This window comes from Anolis sagrei, chromosome 6, assembly GCF_037176765.1.
Source record: "Anolis sagrei isolate rAnoSag1 chromosome 6, rAnoSag1.mat, whole genome shotgun sequence".
In the NCBI taxonomy this organism is placed as follows: domain Eukaryota; kingdom Metazoa; phylum Chordata; class Lepidosauria; order Squamata; family Dactyloidae; genus Anolis; species Anolis sagrei.
The window spans coordinates 90,630,774-90,648,717 of NC_090026.1; the positions used below are offsets into that span (position 1 = coordinate 90,630,774).

The 17,944-nt window shown below is 39.9% G+C and overlaps 1 protein-coding gene across 2 annotated transcripts in view; it reads right to left on the reverse strand.

Moving 5' to 3' along the window:
- Positions 1-2,149: 2,149 nt before the first annotated feature.
- The window catches only part of TAX1BP1 (Tax1 binding protein 1), a 41,687-nt gene continuing 25,892 nt past the window's right edge, over positions 2,150-17,944 (reverse strand). Inside the window, exons 12-18 of one of the 2 annotated variants that reach the window (XM_060782018.2) lie at positions 17,336-17,403; positions 16,097-16,222; positions 15,475-15,546; positions 10,852-11,032; positions 9,632-9,780; positions 5,012-5,097; positions 2,150-3,282 (exon numbers count right to left, since the gene is read on the reverse strand). In XM_060782018.2, the coding sequence (XP_060638001.2) occupies positions 3,081-3,282; positions 5,012-5,097; positions 9,632-9,780; positions 10,852-11,032; positions 15,475-15,546; positions 16,097-16,222; positions 17,336-17,403 (884 nt within the window). In that variant the 3' untranslated portion in view covers positions 2,150-3,080. The remainder of the gene's footprint in view (positions 3,283-5,011; positions 5,098-9,631; positions 9,781-10,851; positions 11,033-15,474; positions 15,547-16,096; positions 16,223-17,335; positions 17,404-17,944) is intronic. The other variant, XM_060782021.2, reaches the window with a different exon arrangement.

Consider the following 17,944-nt stretch of genomic DNA (forward strand, 5'->3'; position numbering starts at 1 on the left):
GTTGCTATAAGGTCCTCCATTGTGCATGTGACAGGGCTCAGGCTGCGTTGTAATAGGCAGCACTGATGGAGAAAGATATTCAAACTATGTACCGTAAACCATGCTTTTGAGCCCCCCCCCCCAACACACACACACACACACACACCACAGCCAGGCCTTGGAAAACAGTCCACTTAAAGCTGGAAAACCTTTCCTTGATACGGAGAAAATAATTTGATATTACTTCCTTTGCTGCCTTGTTCCTCCTGCTACTGTTCCTTCTTCCACTGTAATAAGACCATTATAAGATGCCTGACAGAAAAAGACTAACACTCTGTGTCAGTGGTTCTCAACCTGTGGGTCCCCAGGTGTTCTGACCTACAACTCCCAGAAATCCCAGCCAGTTTACCAGCTGTTAGGGTTTCTGGGAGTTGACGGCCAAAACATCTGGGGACCCACAGGTTAAGAATCACTGCTCTAGGTGAGAAAAAATGATTTGTGGAACTTGTTTTCAAAAGGCATCAAATCCCTCTGAATAAATATTACAGGAATTAAAAAAACATGGATATGCATTCCTTTGCTATAAAATGCAAAAGTCAACTTATCAAAAAGCAAAATTCAAGAAGATAGAAAAAATAAAAACAAGGAGAAGGCATCTCACAAGAGGAGTGAAATGAACCAGCACCTGCAGTGATCAGATAACCTCTCTGCTGGATGGGGAAGAGGTTCATCTTTCATTGCTGGAAATTAATGTATCACTATTAAGAATCAACATTTCTTTCCTCCGAAGTGCTCTGAGCTTCTGCTCCTCATGAGCAAAGTTACTCAACAGAAGGGAAGTGTGGCAACCTTAGCCACTGATTGACATTAACCTCTGGGGGGGGGGGGGGAGAGAGAATCAGCATCACTAACCCTTCCTGTAATTTGCCTTGCTGAGGTTGCCAGTGACTGCTCTTTCGGAAGAGAGGCTTAATTGCAGCTCATGCAACATGGGAACTGAGCACTTGTCCTTCCATTGATACGGTATGGTGTGAGCCGATTGCTTTCCTGTTTTGCCTTGAAGGAAGGAAAGTCTGTCCAGGCATACTACCATGGTACTGGTAGTAGGGCTGCTGCTGCTCTTCTGGTCCTCGGTCACATCCCTGGCCTCCTCAACAGGATGGACTCTGATGGTGCAAAATGGAACCCTGCATGGACTTCCCATTGCTTCTTGAGTCCATGACTCAGAGGAACCAGAAAGGAGAGCAAGGCCTCAAACATGCAACTTACTAAGAATGGAATCAATGGGAAGATAAATAATATCCACTTGGGAGAGTTTCACCATCATGTAGTTTTTGTTGTTCTAACAGAGACATTGTAAAGTCAGAGAAAGGTCATCTATAGGGCTCGAGGGAGAAATGAAGACTGGCCTTATTAGCAGTTCTCACTAGAGGACATGCATCAAGCTCAAGGTCCATGGGTCGAATCCATTCCACCATATAATTTTATGTGGCCCTCCAAGATGTTGGGCTACAACTCCTGTATTCCTCATCATTGGTCATCACAGCTACTGTTGATGAAAGTTGTGATAGAGTAACATTCAGAAGGCTGCAGTTTGTTCTGTTTAGTCAGGATAGTGAGGTTTGAGTTTAGATACAAGGCTTGAGGATATAATGCCTGACTTCAAAATGTCCTTTAACCTTCTCACAACCTCAGAGTGCAGTTGGGTTGCATTCTCATTATCCACAGTCCACAAAGTGAATAATCAAAAGTGATGGGAGTTGTTGCTCAATAACATCTGGGGAACCACACTGGGTAAATAGCACTGAACACTATGTAAAAAAGCTGCAGTTGGTTCTCTATATCTACAGATTCTCCATTCATGGATCAGGTTGATGTGGCCCTCAATGAAAAAAAGTTTGACACCCCTGCACTTGGAGATGTTTCTCAAAGATCCTGCTTATCAGGACACAAAAATCAAATAACTCATCTCAGGATGTCCAACCTTCACTACTGAGAATTGCTTCAGAATACAAAAAGAAGTCGGAATAATCTGGATGCAAAGATCCTCTTGTGTGAACGGAAGGCCCACCCATCTTCCCACTGACTGCTTCTGAAAAACCTGTTTGGAAAATCACAGCCATGATTTATGGCACTTCAGCAACACAAGTGGGTCAAATAAAGCACACAATCCATATTTTATTTTTATTTTTAATCTGACTATTGTACAACAGATGAAAAGTGAATAATTTTATCCAAAAAGATCAAATTGCCTACTAAAGATTAAGTAACTCTTCAAAAATATAGTTTTAGATATACACATCACAAATGTAAAGGGGAAATGTGCAAAGTAGAATGCAGAAAATTCAAAAAAAAAAAAACCTTTAGTCCTATGAACGCAATTGGCAAATCCACCCAGAAAAGGAAAGAGGTGATGCACACAAATTAAAAATCTGAGTACAAAGAAAGCCAAATGCACCAATTTTATACAATTATCTTCTAATACCTCTAAGTTCAGAACTTTTAACAGATTCAGAGTGAACATGACACTTGCAAGAAGAGATAGTAATTAATTATGCAAAACTGAATGTAATCATAACGATGTTTTGCAAGCAGGAAATCTTAACATGGTTACGTTCCTGAAACAGATGTAAAAACCATACTTTCGTTGAATAAATTTCAGAATCAAGAATGACATGAAAGGTACACACAAGTTTACTGAGAAACCTCATTTTATTATAATGGATTTCTTTATCTAATTGTATGGATGTCTTTATCTAATTATACATCAGCACAAGCAAGAGCAAACTCGTGTCATTCTGTGAACGTACCACGGCCACAGTTTGAACTGCTCAAATTTCTCAACAGGTCGGTGTATTTCCTGTGTTCGATGCAATTTGTTAGCTTGGGAATAAATACTGATAGATATTATAACAGCTTTGGGAATACGCAAGATCAAGGGAGGCTAACCAAACAGTTGCTAATGGGCCAAAGGTTGGATTTAGTTCAGTTGCAATGCAGAGCACTGTGCCTATAAATAAGAAGTCTGCCTCAAGTTCTAAAAGCTGCATTCTGTCACCTTACAGAGCTTATTTGATTTGTCTAAAGCCAAACTGCCCAAGCTACTCAAAATTCAAGACATTCTGGTCAAAATGTGTCTGAACATGCCTTTCAAAATTCTGCTGGTCATAATCAGGAGGAAACTGTTCGCAGCACATCGGGCACACCTTCCAGTGACTTTCAACATGTTCTTCAAACTTCGACTGATCATAGTTAGGAGGAAACTTCACTTGGCAGAGAGGACACTTCTTGATGTGCACAAAACTTGGGATAAAAACAGAGAAGAACCACAATTGAGGGCAGAACACAAGTCGGAAGCAGAGCCTGCTCTAACATTGCCATTGAGCAATTAAGAAGTAAGCGCAGAGACATTCTGAAGTCTTCTTAATGTTTGCACCTCATTAATAATAAATAATAACTTTATTTTTATACCCCACCTCCATCTCCCCAAAGGGACTCTGGGCGGCTTACGTGGGGCCAGGCACAATCTCAGAGAGTTAAAACATAGCATGTAAAAATATGACAACGGTGTAAAACAACATAAAACAGCATTATAACAATTATAAACAGGCATGATAAGCAACAACCAAGGATATACATCAAGTCTCATTGTGGGAGGGCAGCTGGTGTGCAAACAAGTTAGAAAATAGGCTAGTCAATAAGGTACATACATCATATAGCAGCGTAAGGTTAAGAGTGGGTATAACAGAGTCATTATGGCTTTGAATAATGCAGTAGTAAAAGTGCAAGGACTTAAGTTTTAGGCCATGGTTAGGGCCAACTGCCAGGGAATTGTCTAATCAAATGTACAACGGAACATCCACATCTTTAGTTCCTTGCGAAATGTGGATAGGGAGGTTGCTAGCCTGATCTCCCTGAGGAAGGAGTTCCAGAGCCAAGGGGCCATCACCGAGAAGGCCCTTTCTCTCATCCCTACCAACCGTGCCTGAGACAGGTTGGAGCAAGAGAAGAGCCTCACCAGAAGAGCTTAAGAGATCGTGTGGGCTCGTAGGGGAAGATACGGTCACCAAGGTAGACAGGTCCCAAACCATTTAGAGCTTTATAGGTGATAACGTGCACCTTGAATTGGGACCAGAAACTTGGGGGTTGACTACTCCCCTTTATTAGCCCTTATAAAGGGATTTCTACATAATCAAAGTCAAAATAACCCACTAGCAATGTAATCTTTGCAAAGTATGAGTTTCTGGCTCCTTCACATACTGCTGGATGCTTTCAAATACATAGGGGAAAAGGTTGGAGGGAATATATTATTTTACTCCATAAGATTAAATGTTCCCCTTCTGTAGCATTCACTTCATGCATTTAGTATAAATGATCTATTTAGTTTTCATTCACAGATTATACCTATACCCTCTGTTTTATCATTGGGACCACCATGGAGATCTTGAGATGGTCTCAAGCGCTGGGGTAACATGGTCCCTTCCCTACATTGTATTTCCATCAATGGTATTCCTTCCATTTGTATCTATAACTAGCATAGTTGTATCTTCCACATCCTTCCTCCAGTTTATATCTATAGGTAAGTAAATTCACTATAATGATAGCTGGGGTAAAGGTAAAGGTTTCCCCCTGACGATAAGTCCAGTCGTGCCCAACTCTGGGGTTTGGTGCTCATCTCCATTTCTAAGCTGAAGAGCTGGTGGTGTCTGTAGACACCTCCAAGGTCATGTGGCTGACATGACTGCATGGAGCGCTGTTATCTTCCCACTGGAGTGGTGCCTATCGATCTACTCACATTTGCATGTTTTTGAACTGCTAGGTTGGCAGAAGCTGGGGATAACAGCGGGAGCTCACCATGTTCCTCACATTTGAACTTGCAACCTTTCAGTCAGCAAGTTCAGCAGCTCAGTGGTTTAACCCATCTTGTGTATATAGGGAAAATCAGTAATATTGCAGGACTCAGCATCTAGGAAATCTCAACATTTCAAGCTGGTGGTTTTTATATTGCTACACGTATGGCGTGTTACCTTACCTGGAATCAAAGCAAAAGCCTGTTCCGCGTTCATGCAAGCGGGGGTTTGGTGGCTCAGGGTCAGATGGTGCACTTGCCCCATCATCCTGCAAACAAAGTTCTAGATGTTTATCACTTTATTTGGCATCAAAACAAGAATGACTGATCATGAGTAGCACCAGCAGCATTTGCAGATTTTTATAAAGACCTAAGAAAAGGACCTTCTGATCTGGTTGCACTGAAGCTCCCTATCATTCTTAGCTATTGGCCAAGCTACCAAAGGCTGAAGAGAATTGCGGATCCAGCAAGATCTGGAGAGCCACAACCTGCCCAGCACTCATTTAAATAACACAAGCCAACAAGTATTTTTCATCAGATATAATTTTAGGTCATTCTTACAGAGTTTTTTTTGTACTGAATTCAGATTTGTGTTTATTTTTCCTCTATCACATGTAGTTTTTGTGATGAGGCTCACTGAATAATTGATGCATTTATGAACTGATATCAACAGAATCTAACTGATATCAGTGCATAAATGCATTAATTATTCTATTAGCATCCTTGCAAAAACTACACGTGATAAGAGAAAAATACACAGATCTGACTGCAGTGCAAAAATCTCTATTGGAATTAGCTAAAATCATGTCTAATGAAAACTACTCGTTGGCTTGTGGTTAATTAGATTCTATTGATCAGTGTGTTACGTGCACTAATTATTCAGTTAGCCTCATCGCAAAAACTGCACGTGATAGAGAAAAAATAAACACAGATCTGAATTCAGCGCAAAAAAAACTCTTCAAGAATGATCTAAAATTATAATGTGAAATGTGCAGACTTTATAATAGTCTGCTTTAATGTACCATTCATTGTATTTTTAAAAGTTGACTTGATGGGAAAAAATAAAGATATATTTAAAATCAGCATAGAACATGATTTAAACTGTGCTACTCTTATTTCTAATGATTAGAAAAGGTTTGATTTTGTTGGCTTGTATAATCTATTCCTTTCTGTGGTGCTCAACTAAAACAAACTTTACAATTGTTACTGGAAAACAGCTGCAGGTAAAAATTTGATGGAACAAAATGAAGGGCCCAAGATTAAATCAAAACTCAATTTCATGCACTTCTTAAATTAAGTGAAATTCAACTGATATACATCCTGGAAGAGACCTCACGGGCCATCCAGTCCAACCCAGAAACCCAGAATCAAAGCACTACTGACAGATGGCCATTCAGCTTCTGCTTACAAATATATTTGTATGAAATACAGAATAATAATAATAATAATAATAATAATAATAATAATAATAATCTTTATTTATATTTGCTCTATCTCCCCAGAGAGACTCAAGGTGGATTCCAAACATAAAAGGCAAATTACAATACATCCATACTAACAAAATTTAAACAGCCCAACATATAAAGACAAATTATGACTTATCAATTAAAATTAAATAAAAAACACAGCCTGTTATCACAGACGTAAGACAAAATAGAAGGAGGATAGAGGTCACTGATTTTTAAACCAGGAGGCTCTACGCAGTTGCCACTGCTACCAACAAAGCACAGCATATGCCAGCCTGCAGTCAAACCAATAAACTAAAGTGCCATCTTTGATGGGTTCCTTTAATCAACACTGTCAGTCCTACTCTAGCTTCACAATAACATATAGCGCATAACTACTGCAACTGATGAAACTCAGGATGCTGACAGGATTATCAAGACAGTCTGGGAGTCTTGCTATAAGTAAACGATGAGTACTCTAGGTATATTCTAAACAATTTTAAATGTCAGCATGTCATTCACAAAATTGTAAGTTCCCAACTGTTAATAGTTTACAGTGAGTAAGAGCAAAGAGCAGACAATAGGACTTATTCCATTCTGCTGTTGAAGTACCACCCACTTTAAACCTTACAGTAGGAGCCAATAGGAATAGGAAGTATTTAACACAGCATAGTAAGGTAAAGGCTTCCCCTTGACATTAAGTCTAGCCATGTCCAACTCTGGGGGGTGGTGCTCATCTCCATTTCTAAGTCAAAGACCCGGCGTTGTCCGCAGACACCTCCAAGGTCATGTGGCCAGCATGGAGTGCTATTACCTTCCTACCGGAGCAGTATTATTTATTATTTATTAACTGCATTTCTATACCGCTTTTCTCACCCCTGGGAGGACTCAAAGTGGTCTACAACATAATAATTGGCAAATCCAATGCCTCACATATATACAAAAATATCACATATCCAAATCAATAACATATAACTGTAGAAAATAACAATTAAAACTATAAAACATCAAGCATAGGCATAAGCATGAAACATATTACTGCTACAATTAACAATGTAGACTCCTTCTCTTCCCCTCCCCCCCAATCTCTCTCCATGGCATTTTAGCCCTTCTTTTTATACCCTCCTTGCTCCCCCATCCCACCAGACACAAAGTTATTTAGGTACAGATTGAATACAAAATGGAGAGGGTAAAAAAAAAACACATCCTGGGCCTTTTTGAGGGATGGTAAATGTGATAACAGTACCTATTGATCTACTCACATTTGTATGTTTTCAAACTGCTAGGTTGGCAGAAGCTGGGGTTTCACTGCGGGAGCTCATGCTGCTCCCCAGATTTGAACTGCCAATCTTTTGCTAGCTAATACTAATTTTTGATGGTCCTATCCCCTAAGATATAATGCGCACAAAATACATGAGTTCAATAATATTTTGTCCTGTGCTTCATAGTATCAGAGTTCCCAGCATTAACTAATTTCTTGAACAGTTTAACGTTTAAGCAATGGGTGTAATCGCTTGCCCATGTAATAGGCAACAAATACAATATGAATTAAGCTACACTGTGAAACATAGTCAGGAGTGCTGTGAACTTCATGACACAATTTCTTTGCACCCTTTAAGAAACACTTTAATAAGAAACATTCCTTTATAAAGTCCCGTGCTCTTTGCAAGTATAGTAGTATCATGACCTGCTTCTCATTTAGTCTAGTCTGCCACATTTAATTGCTATTAACCTTTGCAGAAGCTGATCATTGTTCAGACAGGCACGATTTTAGCCCCGGTGCTCAGTCCCAATAAGAGAGAAAAATGTATCTCTTCCGCCTGCCTTTTTGGCCCCCGAGTCCATTACCGTGAATAATTAGGGAAGCTGTCAGAACTTTTGCGGCCTGCTTAAGGTCTTAAATGCAAGCTTCGCGCAATTGCCTACCTTTACTTCACCGTTTGCATTTTTAATATGACCATTCTTGGCACAGACATTACAGATGACAAGCCCTTCTCCTCTTGAGTCATCTGCTTCAGTTTAATTAGCAGAGTGTTCTTTCTAATCTATGTGCTTTGCCCTCTCGCAAACCCAAGAGGAACAGAGCTAAAGTCTTGTGCTCATTTGCTGACACCGCTTAGATTTTGTAATGAGGTAGAAGGATCCTAATACGCTCAAATGGGAACCCACTTTGGGCAAGTGTGTGCCTGTTCTCAGAAGATTTTTCCTTGTCTTACATCAAGTCGAAGTTTAACATCTTCTCTTCCTACTTTTCTGCTTGTCAAGTGGAAATCACTTAATTGTTCCTAGGCAAGGCTGTTCCGTAGATGAGATAGGATGCTAACTACCTTGCACTGGTGCATAGCGGTCCTTGGCAAGCAACCTGTACAAATGAGCTGATTAAAATCAAAATACCCCCTTAAAAGTAAGCAAGCTGTGCAGTTTGTGGTGGGAAACCTTTCTTGGTATCTGTACATCATTTAGCATAACGAGCTATGAAAGGAGCAGATGAAGTTGTCAGAGACTTCCATTCTGCTTCAATGGGCTGTACATCTCAGCTTTGATCTTGATATAAGCATCCTCTGTATGCGCACTCATATTTTTGCTGTGCTAATGATAAAATATATATTCAAATCTTAATCCCAGCCCTTCTTGTGAAAAGGAGAGTTGCCTATTCATATTGTGCATGGAAAAGGTAGTTTTAGTTAAACCCTCCATACTTTTAAGAGGAAAGGAGCCTGCTGATGAGGAGTACACCTTAGAGATTTGTGCATGCATAACTGGGGAGCCTGAGAGCATCCACAATTCAGTAAGATTGAGTTTCTATGCAGTGTTAACGAGCTCCCGGTGGCACAGTGGGTTAAACCACTGAGCTGCTGAACTTGATGATGAAACGTTGGCGGTTTGAATCCGGGGAGTGCAATGAGCTCCTGTCGTCCGGTAGGAAGGTAATGGCGCTCCATGCAGTCATGCTGGCCACATGACCTTGGAGGCGTCTACGGACAATACCGACTCTTCGGCTTAGAAATAGAGATGAGTCCGACCCCCCAGAGTCTGACACAACTAGACTTAAGGTCAAGGAGAAACCTTTACCTTCACATATCACTTCCAGATTAGGAGTAAATGAAAATCCCACATCTATTAAGAGCATCACCTGAGATAGGGAAGAAGGACACACATCCCTCTGCCCTTGAACAGATGAACTGACAGGACTCTTACTGCATACCTTTGGTTATCTGCTATAATGATTTGCTGCCATTTTATTTCCTGCCATGAGATTTGTTTTAATAGCAGCCAGAAAGGAAAATGTTCAAACTGTGAAATCGAAAGTTTTTACTTCACATGTGAAACAATCCAGTTATATTTATTCGTAGCTTACATTATTATCCTCAGGATCTTCTAAACCATCAGGCCGACTGAGGTTGCGAGCAGGCTGGCTGCACACTACATTGTCTTCCATTTCCCAAGAGGCTGCTCTTGCAGGAAGCCTTTGGATCTCATCAGGGTAAAAAGCACCATCTGCGCCATCTGTAGTCAAAAGTGGGAGAGAGATTCAAGGTATACATATACAGGCAGTCTCAGAGCTACAAACTTCCTAGTAATACGACTTCTGGTTACAAACAGAGGTGAGACAACAAGTGAGAGAAAATCTACCCCTAGAAAGGGAAATTCAGTCCTAAAAGAGTTATCATGGAGAAAAACTTTATCACCAATCCTTGTTTCCATGACAACCCAAAATTTTCACAATCTAATTGTCACAGAGATAGAAAGTGAGGTGAAATCTTCTGAATTGGGACACAGACAAAAAACAAACAAAAACAAAAACAAATGTTGCAGGGCTGTTGATGCTTCCCTATGCTATCCAAAACTTAAAAAATGACTAGTTACACTTAAAAATTTACTTGTCCCGACTTATGTACAAATTCTACTTAAGAACAAACCTACAGTACATATCTTGTTCACAACCTGGGGACTGCCTGTACACTTAGGTGCTATTTAGAATAATAAGCCATGTTCCAGCAGAACTACTCAATCAAGAGCTTCATAAATACGATAGAGAACTTGGATGAAGTAAAAAAAAATGAACCCTTAACCCTCCCACATTAAAAACATCCTCACCCCCTTTATCTTCCTCTTCCTCCTCCTTGTTGCTGCCAGGATGGTGCTGCCTGTGGCGACGAGGAGCAGGAAGACAAAGGTAAAGAGGGTGAGGGAGTAGTCTTTTTCCCTCCTCACCCCTTTTACCTTCCTCTTACTGCTCCTCTTTGTCGCCGGGGCCTCTTGTCGCTGCGACACCTCCGCTGCCTCCTCAATCGCAAGGCCCAAATGGCAGCAAGAGGCCCAGGTGGCAACGAGGAGGAGGAAGAGAAAGGTAAAGAGGGTGAGGCGGGGAGGGGGCATCCCTAAATCACGGTCTTTCACTTATCACGGGGGGTTCCTGGAACAGAACCCCCCAATAAGTGAGGGAACACTGTACCTTCAAACATGTTAGCTAAGGATTTTAAGTTACTGACTTCAGGTGCTAGATGAATGCAACTGCATCTCTGCTTGTAAGATTTTTCAATATAAAGAAACAACAACAAGGCAGTATTTTCCAACCTCTAGTTTCCTGGGTCGAATAGGGGTTTCCATATTGCAGTACTGGTAATCTAGCTGGAACAGCAGGAACTGGGCCCTCTTCTTCAGGATTGAGGACTGGATTGAGAAAATACAACGCCTGCTGAGAAACCTGCCCTTCAGTGATTCTCTCTGTTTGATTTCCAGGTCTCCTTCTAGAACTCTAAAAAAAAGGTTAAAAATATAGCTATATTATATACATAAATCAGTTGTGCTAGATTTATATTAAACATAGCAGAACGTGACATTCATTCCAGTGTAATTTGTTCAGAAAATGTTCTTTCCCTCCTCAGTTGTCAGATTCAACTATCTGACAAAGGAAAATAGCTGCTTCATAGTATCAGTATCTTCTAGTGAAGCTTAACACCTAAAACCTTTGTGAAAAAAGTTCTTCGCACATTCTAGTCATACTTCAAAAGCCAGTATCAGGAGCACAGAGACTTCATTAGTACTCGTCTTCAGGTTGTGGATTGGTGTTAAGCATCAAGTGACGTTTAAGATCTGTCTGCAGTTGCTAGGAAGCAGTATCTGGGAGACTTGGAATGATGGGTATTCTATGCTATACTGCAAGGCTTCAATCATGGAAGACTCTGCAAGCTTTGGGTCAGTAACTGAAAAAAATGATAGGTTGGCGAGGAGACTGCATAACCCCACAAATGAGCAAGTGAATAGTCTGTGGAGTGGTCCCTAATCCATAATATGTCATAAGTCACAACTATCTTAGATTATTATGAATATATTTCCTATATCTGGCTGAAAAACTGGACAGCTAACCTGAAAGCTGCAGCTAGTACATAATGCTATAGCTAAGTAGCAGTTTGCCATCATACATTGGGAAAATGCACTGGCTTCCTACTCCCAAATCAATTTAAAAATATAGTGGCTCTTTACATAGCCCTAAACAACTCAGGACTAAGATCCTTAAGAAGCTAGCTCCAAATTCTTTGTTTTGGTGATGCACTAAACAGAGGATATCCTCCAGATGGTATACAACATGCCACAAGGGTCCAGTCTCTGAAGATTTGGAAAAGGCCCTTTAGTATCACAGTACTCCTGCTAGTAAAGAGTAGACAAGTACTAATCTTTCTGCAGATCCAATTTATTCCAACAAGTTTCTGCCTGCATAAAACACATGATCCACCTAGCATTCTGACAATCTACTGGGATTTTGTTGAATTCTTATTCCTTTTATGTTGATTAAGTCCTTTGAGTGAAATAAATATTTACTGCCGATCTGCAGCATTCTCTCCAGCAGTCTCTAATCTTTCCAATGAGGAATCTCTCACCCTTGCGACCTAGGATCATAGATCCCATACTCCTCCAGTCAGTAGGAGGCAATGGTCTGATGATTTTCCCTAGGTAAAGACTGAACCTTTAGCTGATGATGTAATACAAGTTAACTTTGAACTGATAAGAGATTTCTAACATATTGACCATGTTGAGTGGTATTCCCTTCACTGCTTCCCCAAATGTGTTTTCTTATTTTATTGCAAAATAATTTCACCTAATACAATTTATTTATTCATTATTTATTTATATCATTTTTACCCCGCCCATATCAGCCCAAAGGCGACTCAAGGTGGCAAATATAAATCAATGCCAGATATATGCCAGCCGCTTTAAAATAAAAAAAATACTAGTAAGCTATTTTCCAAGAATGTGGAACGACCAGCAAGAAGAGCTCCAACAGCTAGCTCAACTGTTGCGATTTATTTATTTATATATTTATTTATTTAGTGTGTTTGTGCCCCATTCTTCTTACTCTGGGGGGGGGGGGGGGGGCACTCAGGCCGGCTTTACAACAAGCACTCATTCAAGTACTAACCACAGTCATAGACACATTTAAAGCAGATCATTAAAATACATTACATTAAAAACATTTGGTTAAAATCAGGTCAGTTTAAAAACCTATGTCTTCTGGCAGTTTTTAGGTGAATATTAGGCCTGTTTGATCAAGAAAAAATTTGTTTCTAAAATCGATTCGTAATTGGGGTGTTTTTTTGTTTCGATATTTAAAATATTAACAAAACTTTCCAAAAAAATGTTTTGTTATTTACGAAATTTCGTAAATATTTACAAAACATTTTTTAAACTCCATTTGCCTAGTATTTTAAATATCGAAATTTTTTCTTGATCAAACAGGCCTACCAACAGACCTCTGAGGATGCCTGCCATAGATGTGGGCAAAATGTCAGGAGAGAATGGTTCTGGATTGGTCATACATACAGCCCTGAAAAGTAAACTCACACAACCGGCCTCCCGCGCCATCCAATCGGCTCCGCCGGCTCCTGCGCCCTCCTCCTCCTCCTCCTCGGGTGAGCGCGTGCGCGCCATCCAATCGGCTCCGGCTTCTGCGCCCTCCTCCTCCTCCCAGCTGTGTTGCAGGAAGTGCTAGGAGGAGGAGGAGGAGGAGGAGGAGGAGGGCGCAGGAGCCCGAGCCGATTGGATGGCGCGCGCGCGCGCTCCGCTCACCTTTACAACCGGCCTCCGCTCCTGCTGTTAGCCCCGCGCGCCATCCGGCTCGGGCTCCTGCGCCCTCCTCCTCCTCCTCCTCCTAGCACTTCCTGCAACACAGCTGGTAGGAGGAGGAGGAGGAGGAGGGGGGCGCAGGAGCCCGAGCCGATTGGATGGCGCGCGGGTGAGCGCGCGCGCGCCATCCAATCGGCTCCTGCCACGGTGCACTCACTGCTGGGGTGCTTGGGAGCGCCGGATTGGCTCCCAGGCACCAGCACATGACCACAGCACTGAAGTCAGCACAGCAGCCGCCATTCCATTTACGAGACGAGCTGAAGCTCGTAAAAAAAATGGGGCTGCTGTTTCGATATTTTCAAACCCTTCCGGGTTTGAAAATATGTTTTGATATCGCGTCGGATATGCAAAAAAAAACGATTTAAATACGAAATAACGAATTAACGAAACAAAACCGACAGGCCTAGTGAATATGTGTTTTACAATGTTATAACCCACCTTGAGCTGTGAGAAGAGGCAGACAAGCAATAAAAATTATTGTTGTTGTTATTGTTATTATTATATGAAGACTATTAGTGCAACTTCCTTGCTGACAAGCAATTCTCTCACACCAGAAGCGACTTGCGGTTTCTCAAGTCGCTCCTCACACACACACAAAAAGTATAACTCTACAGACACACATATTTATAGTATGCAAAGCCATTTCAATTTCGCATAAACATTTTTGGATGACTCAGAAAGAGTTGAATGAACAGACCATTGGACGGATACAGATATATACACATATACACAACCCTCTATAGTGTTGAAAGCAGTTAAAATTGAGAGAGATAGTTGTGTTTGGAAAAAAACTGAATAAAATATCAGCATTTCTACATTCTAATTTTAAAAGATATTTAGAATACAGACTTAAAACAAAATGCAGCTGTGTTTTCACATTCAGATGTCACTGAAGTCATAGCAGTATTTGTTCTTGACATCAAAGGAACCCGCATTAGTTCCCCACATCAAGATCAAGAGCTTAAATCTGTGTGACTAGAATTTCCTCCAGCCCACATTCACAACTACATCAGTAGAGAGGAAGCCACCAATGACTCAACACATTAAAAGCTTAATCAAGGGACATATTTACACATTTCATTTCCCAATCTGACTGGTCAAGACCAGTCTTAAAGGTTGGGAGCAACACCAATATAATTAATGGTATTTCAATAATGATGGATGGGGAAAGCCATGTGCTCTTTCTGCAAGTAGAGAAAAAAATAATCTGTCTGCAAATATTAAGCACATCCCACAAAAACAACATCAAAATGTTTTGTGGCTGTTGCCGGGTTTACTGTTCCAGCTGCAGTGCCTCACACTGAAATTAAGTTTGCTTCTAACTGTTCCAATTTCAGGTGGCTTACTCAAACTCATCAGTTTCTAATACCATTAGACACACACAATGTTTTGGAGGACTTATTCGTACTGCAGCAGTAGGCACTAAAGAAAATTTCAGAGAATTATATCCACCTCAAATAGGTCAAGCTAAAGTCCTGATTTCCTCCCACTAGCTTCCCATAAAGTGATTACTGTTTGGATTTGGTTTGGTTTGCTTCCGGGTTGTTGTTTATTATGGCATTTAATGTTTGTTGGAAACCACCCTGAGTCGTCCCCCCCCCCCCCCCCGAGGAACTGTGAGTGGTATGCCACCCTACCAATTGCTACTTTCAGAAAGCACAATGGTTTGAAACAGAATTGGTGCTTTAATAGTTTGATGTAATTTGATGTAGCACTTACAGCATCTTTTCCCTTTGTAAACACACTGTGAAATGGCATCCTTTTAAAAACTGGATTCATGTGCTCTCTGTGAAATGTTACTGATGTGTAGTTCATTCTGAAGAAGGTTGATTTTGTTCTTTAGCATTTTATGGCAGCCACAGGAAACTAGCCTAGCACCCCAAATCCTAGCAGAAAGGTATCAGGAATGACCTTTTAATTCAGGCAGACCTTTAGGCAGTTGTGGTAGGCTGCCTGAACTGGTTTATCTGTATCTGTTTTATCCTTTTTAATGTTAAATGTCGATTAAAATCCTATCCTGAGTGAGAAAAGCAGGGCACAAATCAATAAAAGAAGAAACAAACATTTAATCAGTACCTTCTCATTGGTGAGGATTCCCAAATGTGATGTGAGCTCACTTATCTGTCTGTCCTTGTCAGCCAACTGAACCTGTTAAAATGAACCATTATTAATGGATATAGAGCCTTCTCCCATGTGTACATAAAATACTTCAAATTCCAACACAAGTTTTCTAAGTGGATTACATTCAAAATTCACTAACAAATATTGCACTCATCTCAACATGAACACTATTGCAAGTAGTAAACATGGGCCCACCTCTCTCCAAGTCAAATTTTATATTGGTAATAGCAATTGGTCTTGATTTTATAGAGCAGAACAATTCCAATTTTATAATAATGCTCAAAAATGTATTTTTTACTGCATAACCATCCATACATGACTCTGTATAAACATCTCAGAGGATAATGCAGGTCTAACAGAGCAAAGAGAATTTAGAACAATCCCACAGGTGCTGATGCCCAATAAAATATGTCTCAAAAACAGTTGTTCATGAACAATTATTTTGCATGTCAAAAGAAGGCAAGTCTGACACCAAACTGATTTTTACAATGTGTCCATTTCAGAGATAGCTAACCATTGTTTTTCTAAGCAATCAAGAACCTGCTTAGGAATCAATGTCAAAGAAAGCCAAACTTACTAAATATTGATCTTCCATTGCAGCTAGTTGTTGCTTCACACTTTCATTAATTTTCAATTGCTCCTTCCATTTCAACTCCAACTTGGCCAATTCATCAGCATAGGCACTGCATTTCAATTTCTCATCCTGTAAATAAAGTTATCAGTTGGCAAAGGTTTTACAAACATGTAGATTTCACTGGTCATTTCACTTGCAATCCAGCTGCTTTATAAAAACTGTCACCAATAGACTTTCTTCTTCATTTGCTAATCAGGGAGCTTCCTCGCCCCCTTTTTTTAAAAATTGCCTGGTTTAATGAAAGCATCAAATCAATGAAAACTGCTTTAGTGTGAATCAATACTTCAATCTGCAACTGTGACATTTTTGTATACAAAATAGTTTCATTTTGTCTTTGGGATACAAGAGACTCCACAAACTTTGCAACTCTCAAGTACCGTAATCCAGAAGGCTAAAAGGAAAAGCCCTTCTACAGTGAATGTGAAACAGAATCAGAAAGAACTTCTTAGACTAGGGAAGTCAGGGAAACAATTGTGAGAAAACCATCTTTAGAAACACATGGTTAAATACAAAATCTCATTTGACCCTTGTTATGTAGATATAATGAAAGGCACATCTCTTTGTAGAGAAAAACAGCAAGTTCCTTTTCAGACTTCTCTCGTTCACTTTGTTCAAAATGCATTCCTGTCCTTTCTAGATATGTTTGTAGCTAGATACTAGAGCTATTAACTGCTTAAAACTGCATATGACATAAAACGATCTGTGTAGCAAGAAGCACGTTTCTAGGTAATGCATATAAATGTTCTTAAACAAGAGAAAAGAATAATGCCTCTTTAGATGGGGCTTGCTATTTGCATTTGTCTGTATGGATAATAAAGAATTTTAAAAGAGGTGCTACTCTTAATACATAATTTGTGGGCTTACTATATATTCATGCACTGCAATACATCAACACAGCTGAAAAGAGCACTTTATAGATGGTAAGTCCCAGAGAAAGACTTTTTTCTAAGTCAACATTGATATGAATATAGTGGGTGGACCATAAAAACCAAGAGAACAGATTGTTCAAAATAATCAAGGGATGTTTTACCGCCTGACAAGAGTCTTGGCAGAGCATTTACATATTAACTATAAAACATAAATGATCATAACAAGTTTTCAATTATGTCAAGCTTTATCAAGAGCTATTCTTTGTGATTACTTCTTATAACTACTTCATTTCACTACAGCCTTTTTACTTACTGACAGCACCCGCTTGTACTTCTTATATTTCTCTGTTTCCTTATTCTTTTCGTGAAGTTGTTCCTTTTCTGAAAAGTCCATAAGTGTATCAGATAAAATTCCGCTAACTGCATATATTTTGGAAAGATCACATTTTTCCTACTATCTGAATGAAAAGGCGTAACTTATTACATACTGGGACATAAGTATATTGGAGTAGCAAAAGACTTCACATTTTGTGTTTTTCTATAAAGCAGGAAAAACATGTTCACAGCACATACAAGCGGTAGAGAACTGAAGCCTAGTTTTTTTTTTGTGAGCAGTAACCTACACAGCATAGTATATTAAGAACTGTAATTTAGGAACATTTTAAGGGGACATGTCTTAGATTGTTTTTAAAAAGGCAAGAAGTCTGGTGTCACTTTAAGAATAAGCAACTTATATTAATTAATTAATTAATTAATTAGTTATTCGAACTTATATGCCGCCACTCCCCTGGGGCTCGGAGCGGCTTACAAGAATGGCTAAAATCTAACACAATTTAAAAACAATTTAAAACAATTTTAAAAACAGCAATATCAAAAATCAAAGGCCTGTCGAAACAGGTATGTCTTACAAGCCCTGCAGAAA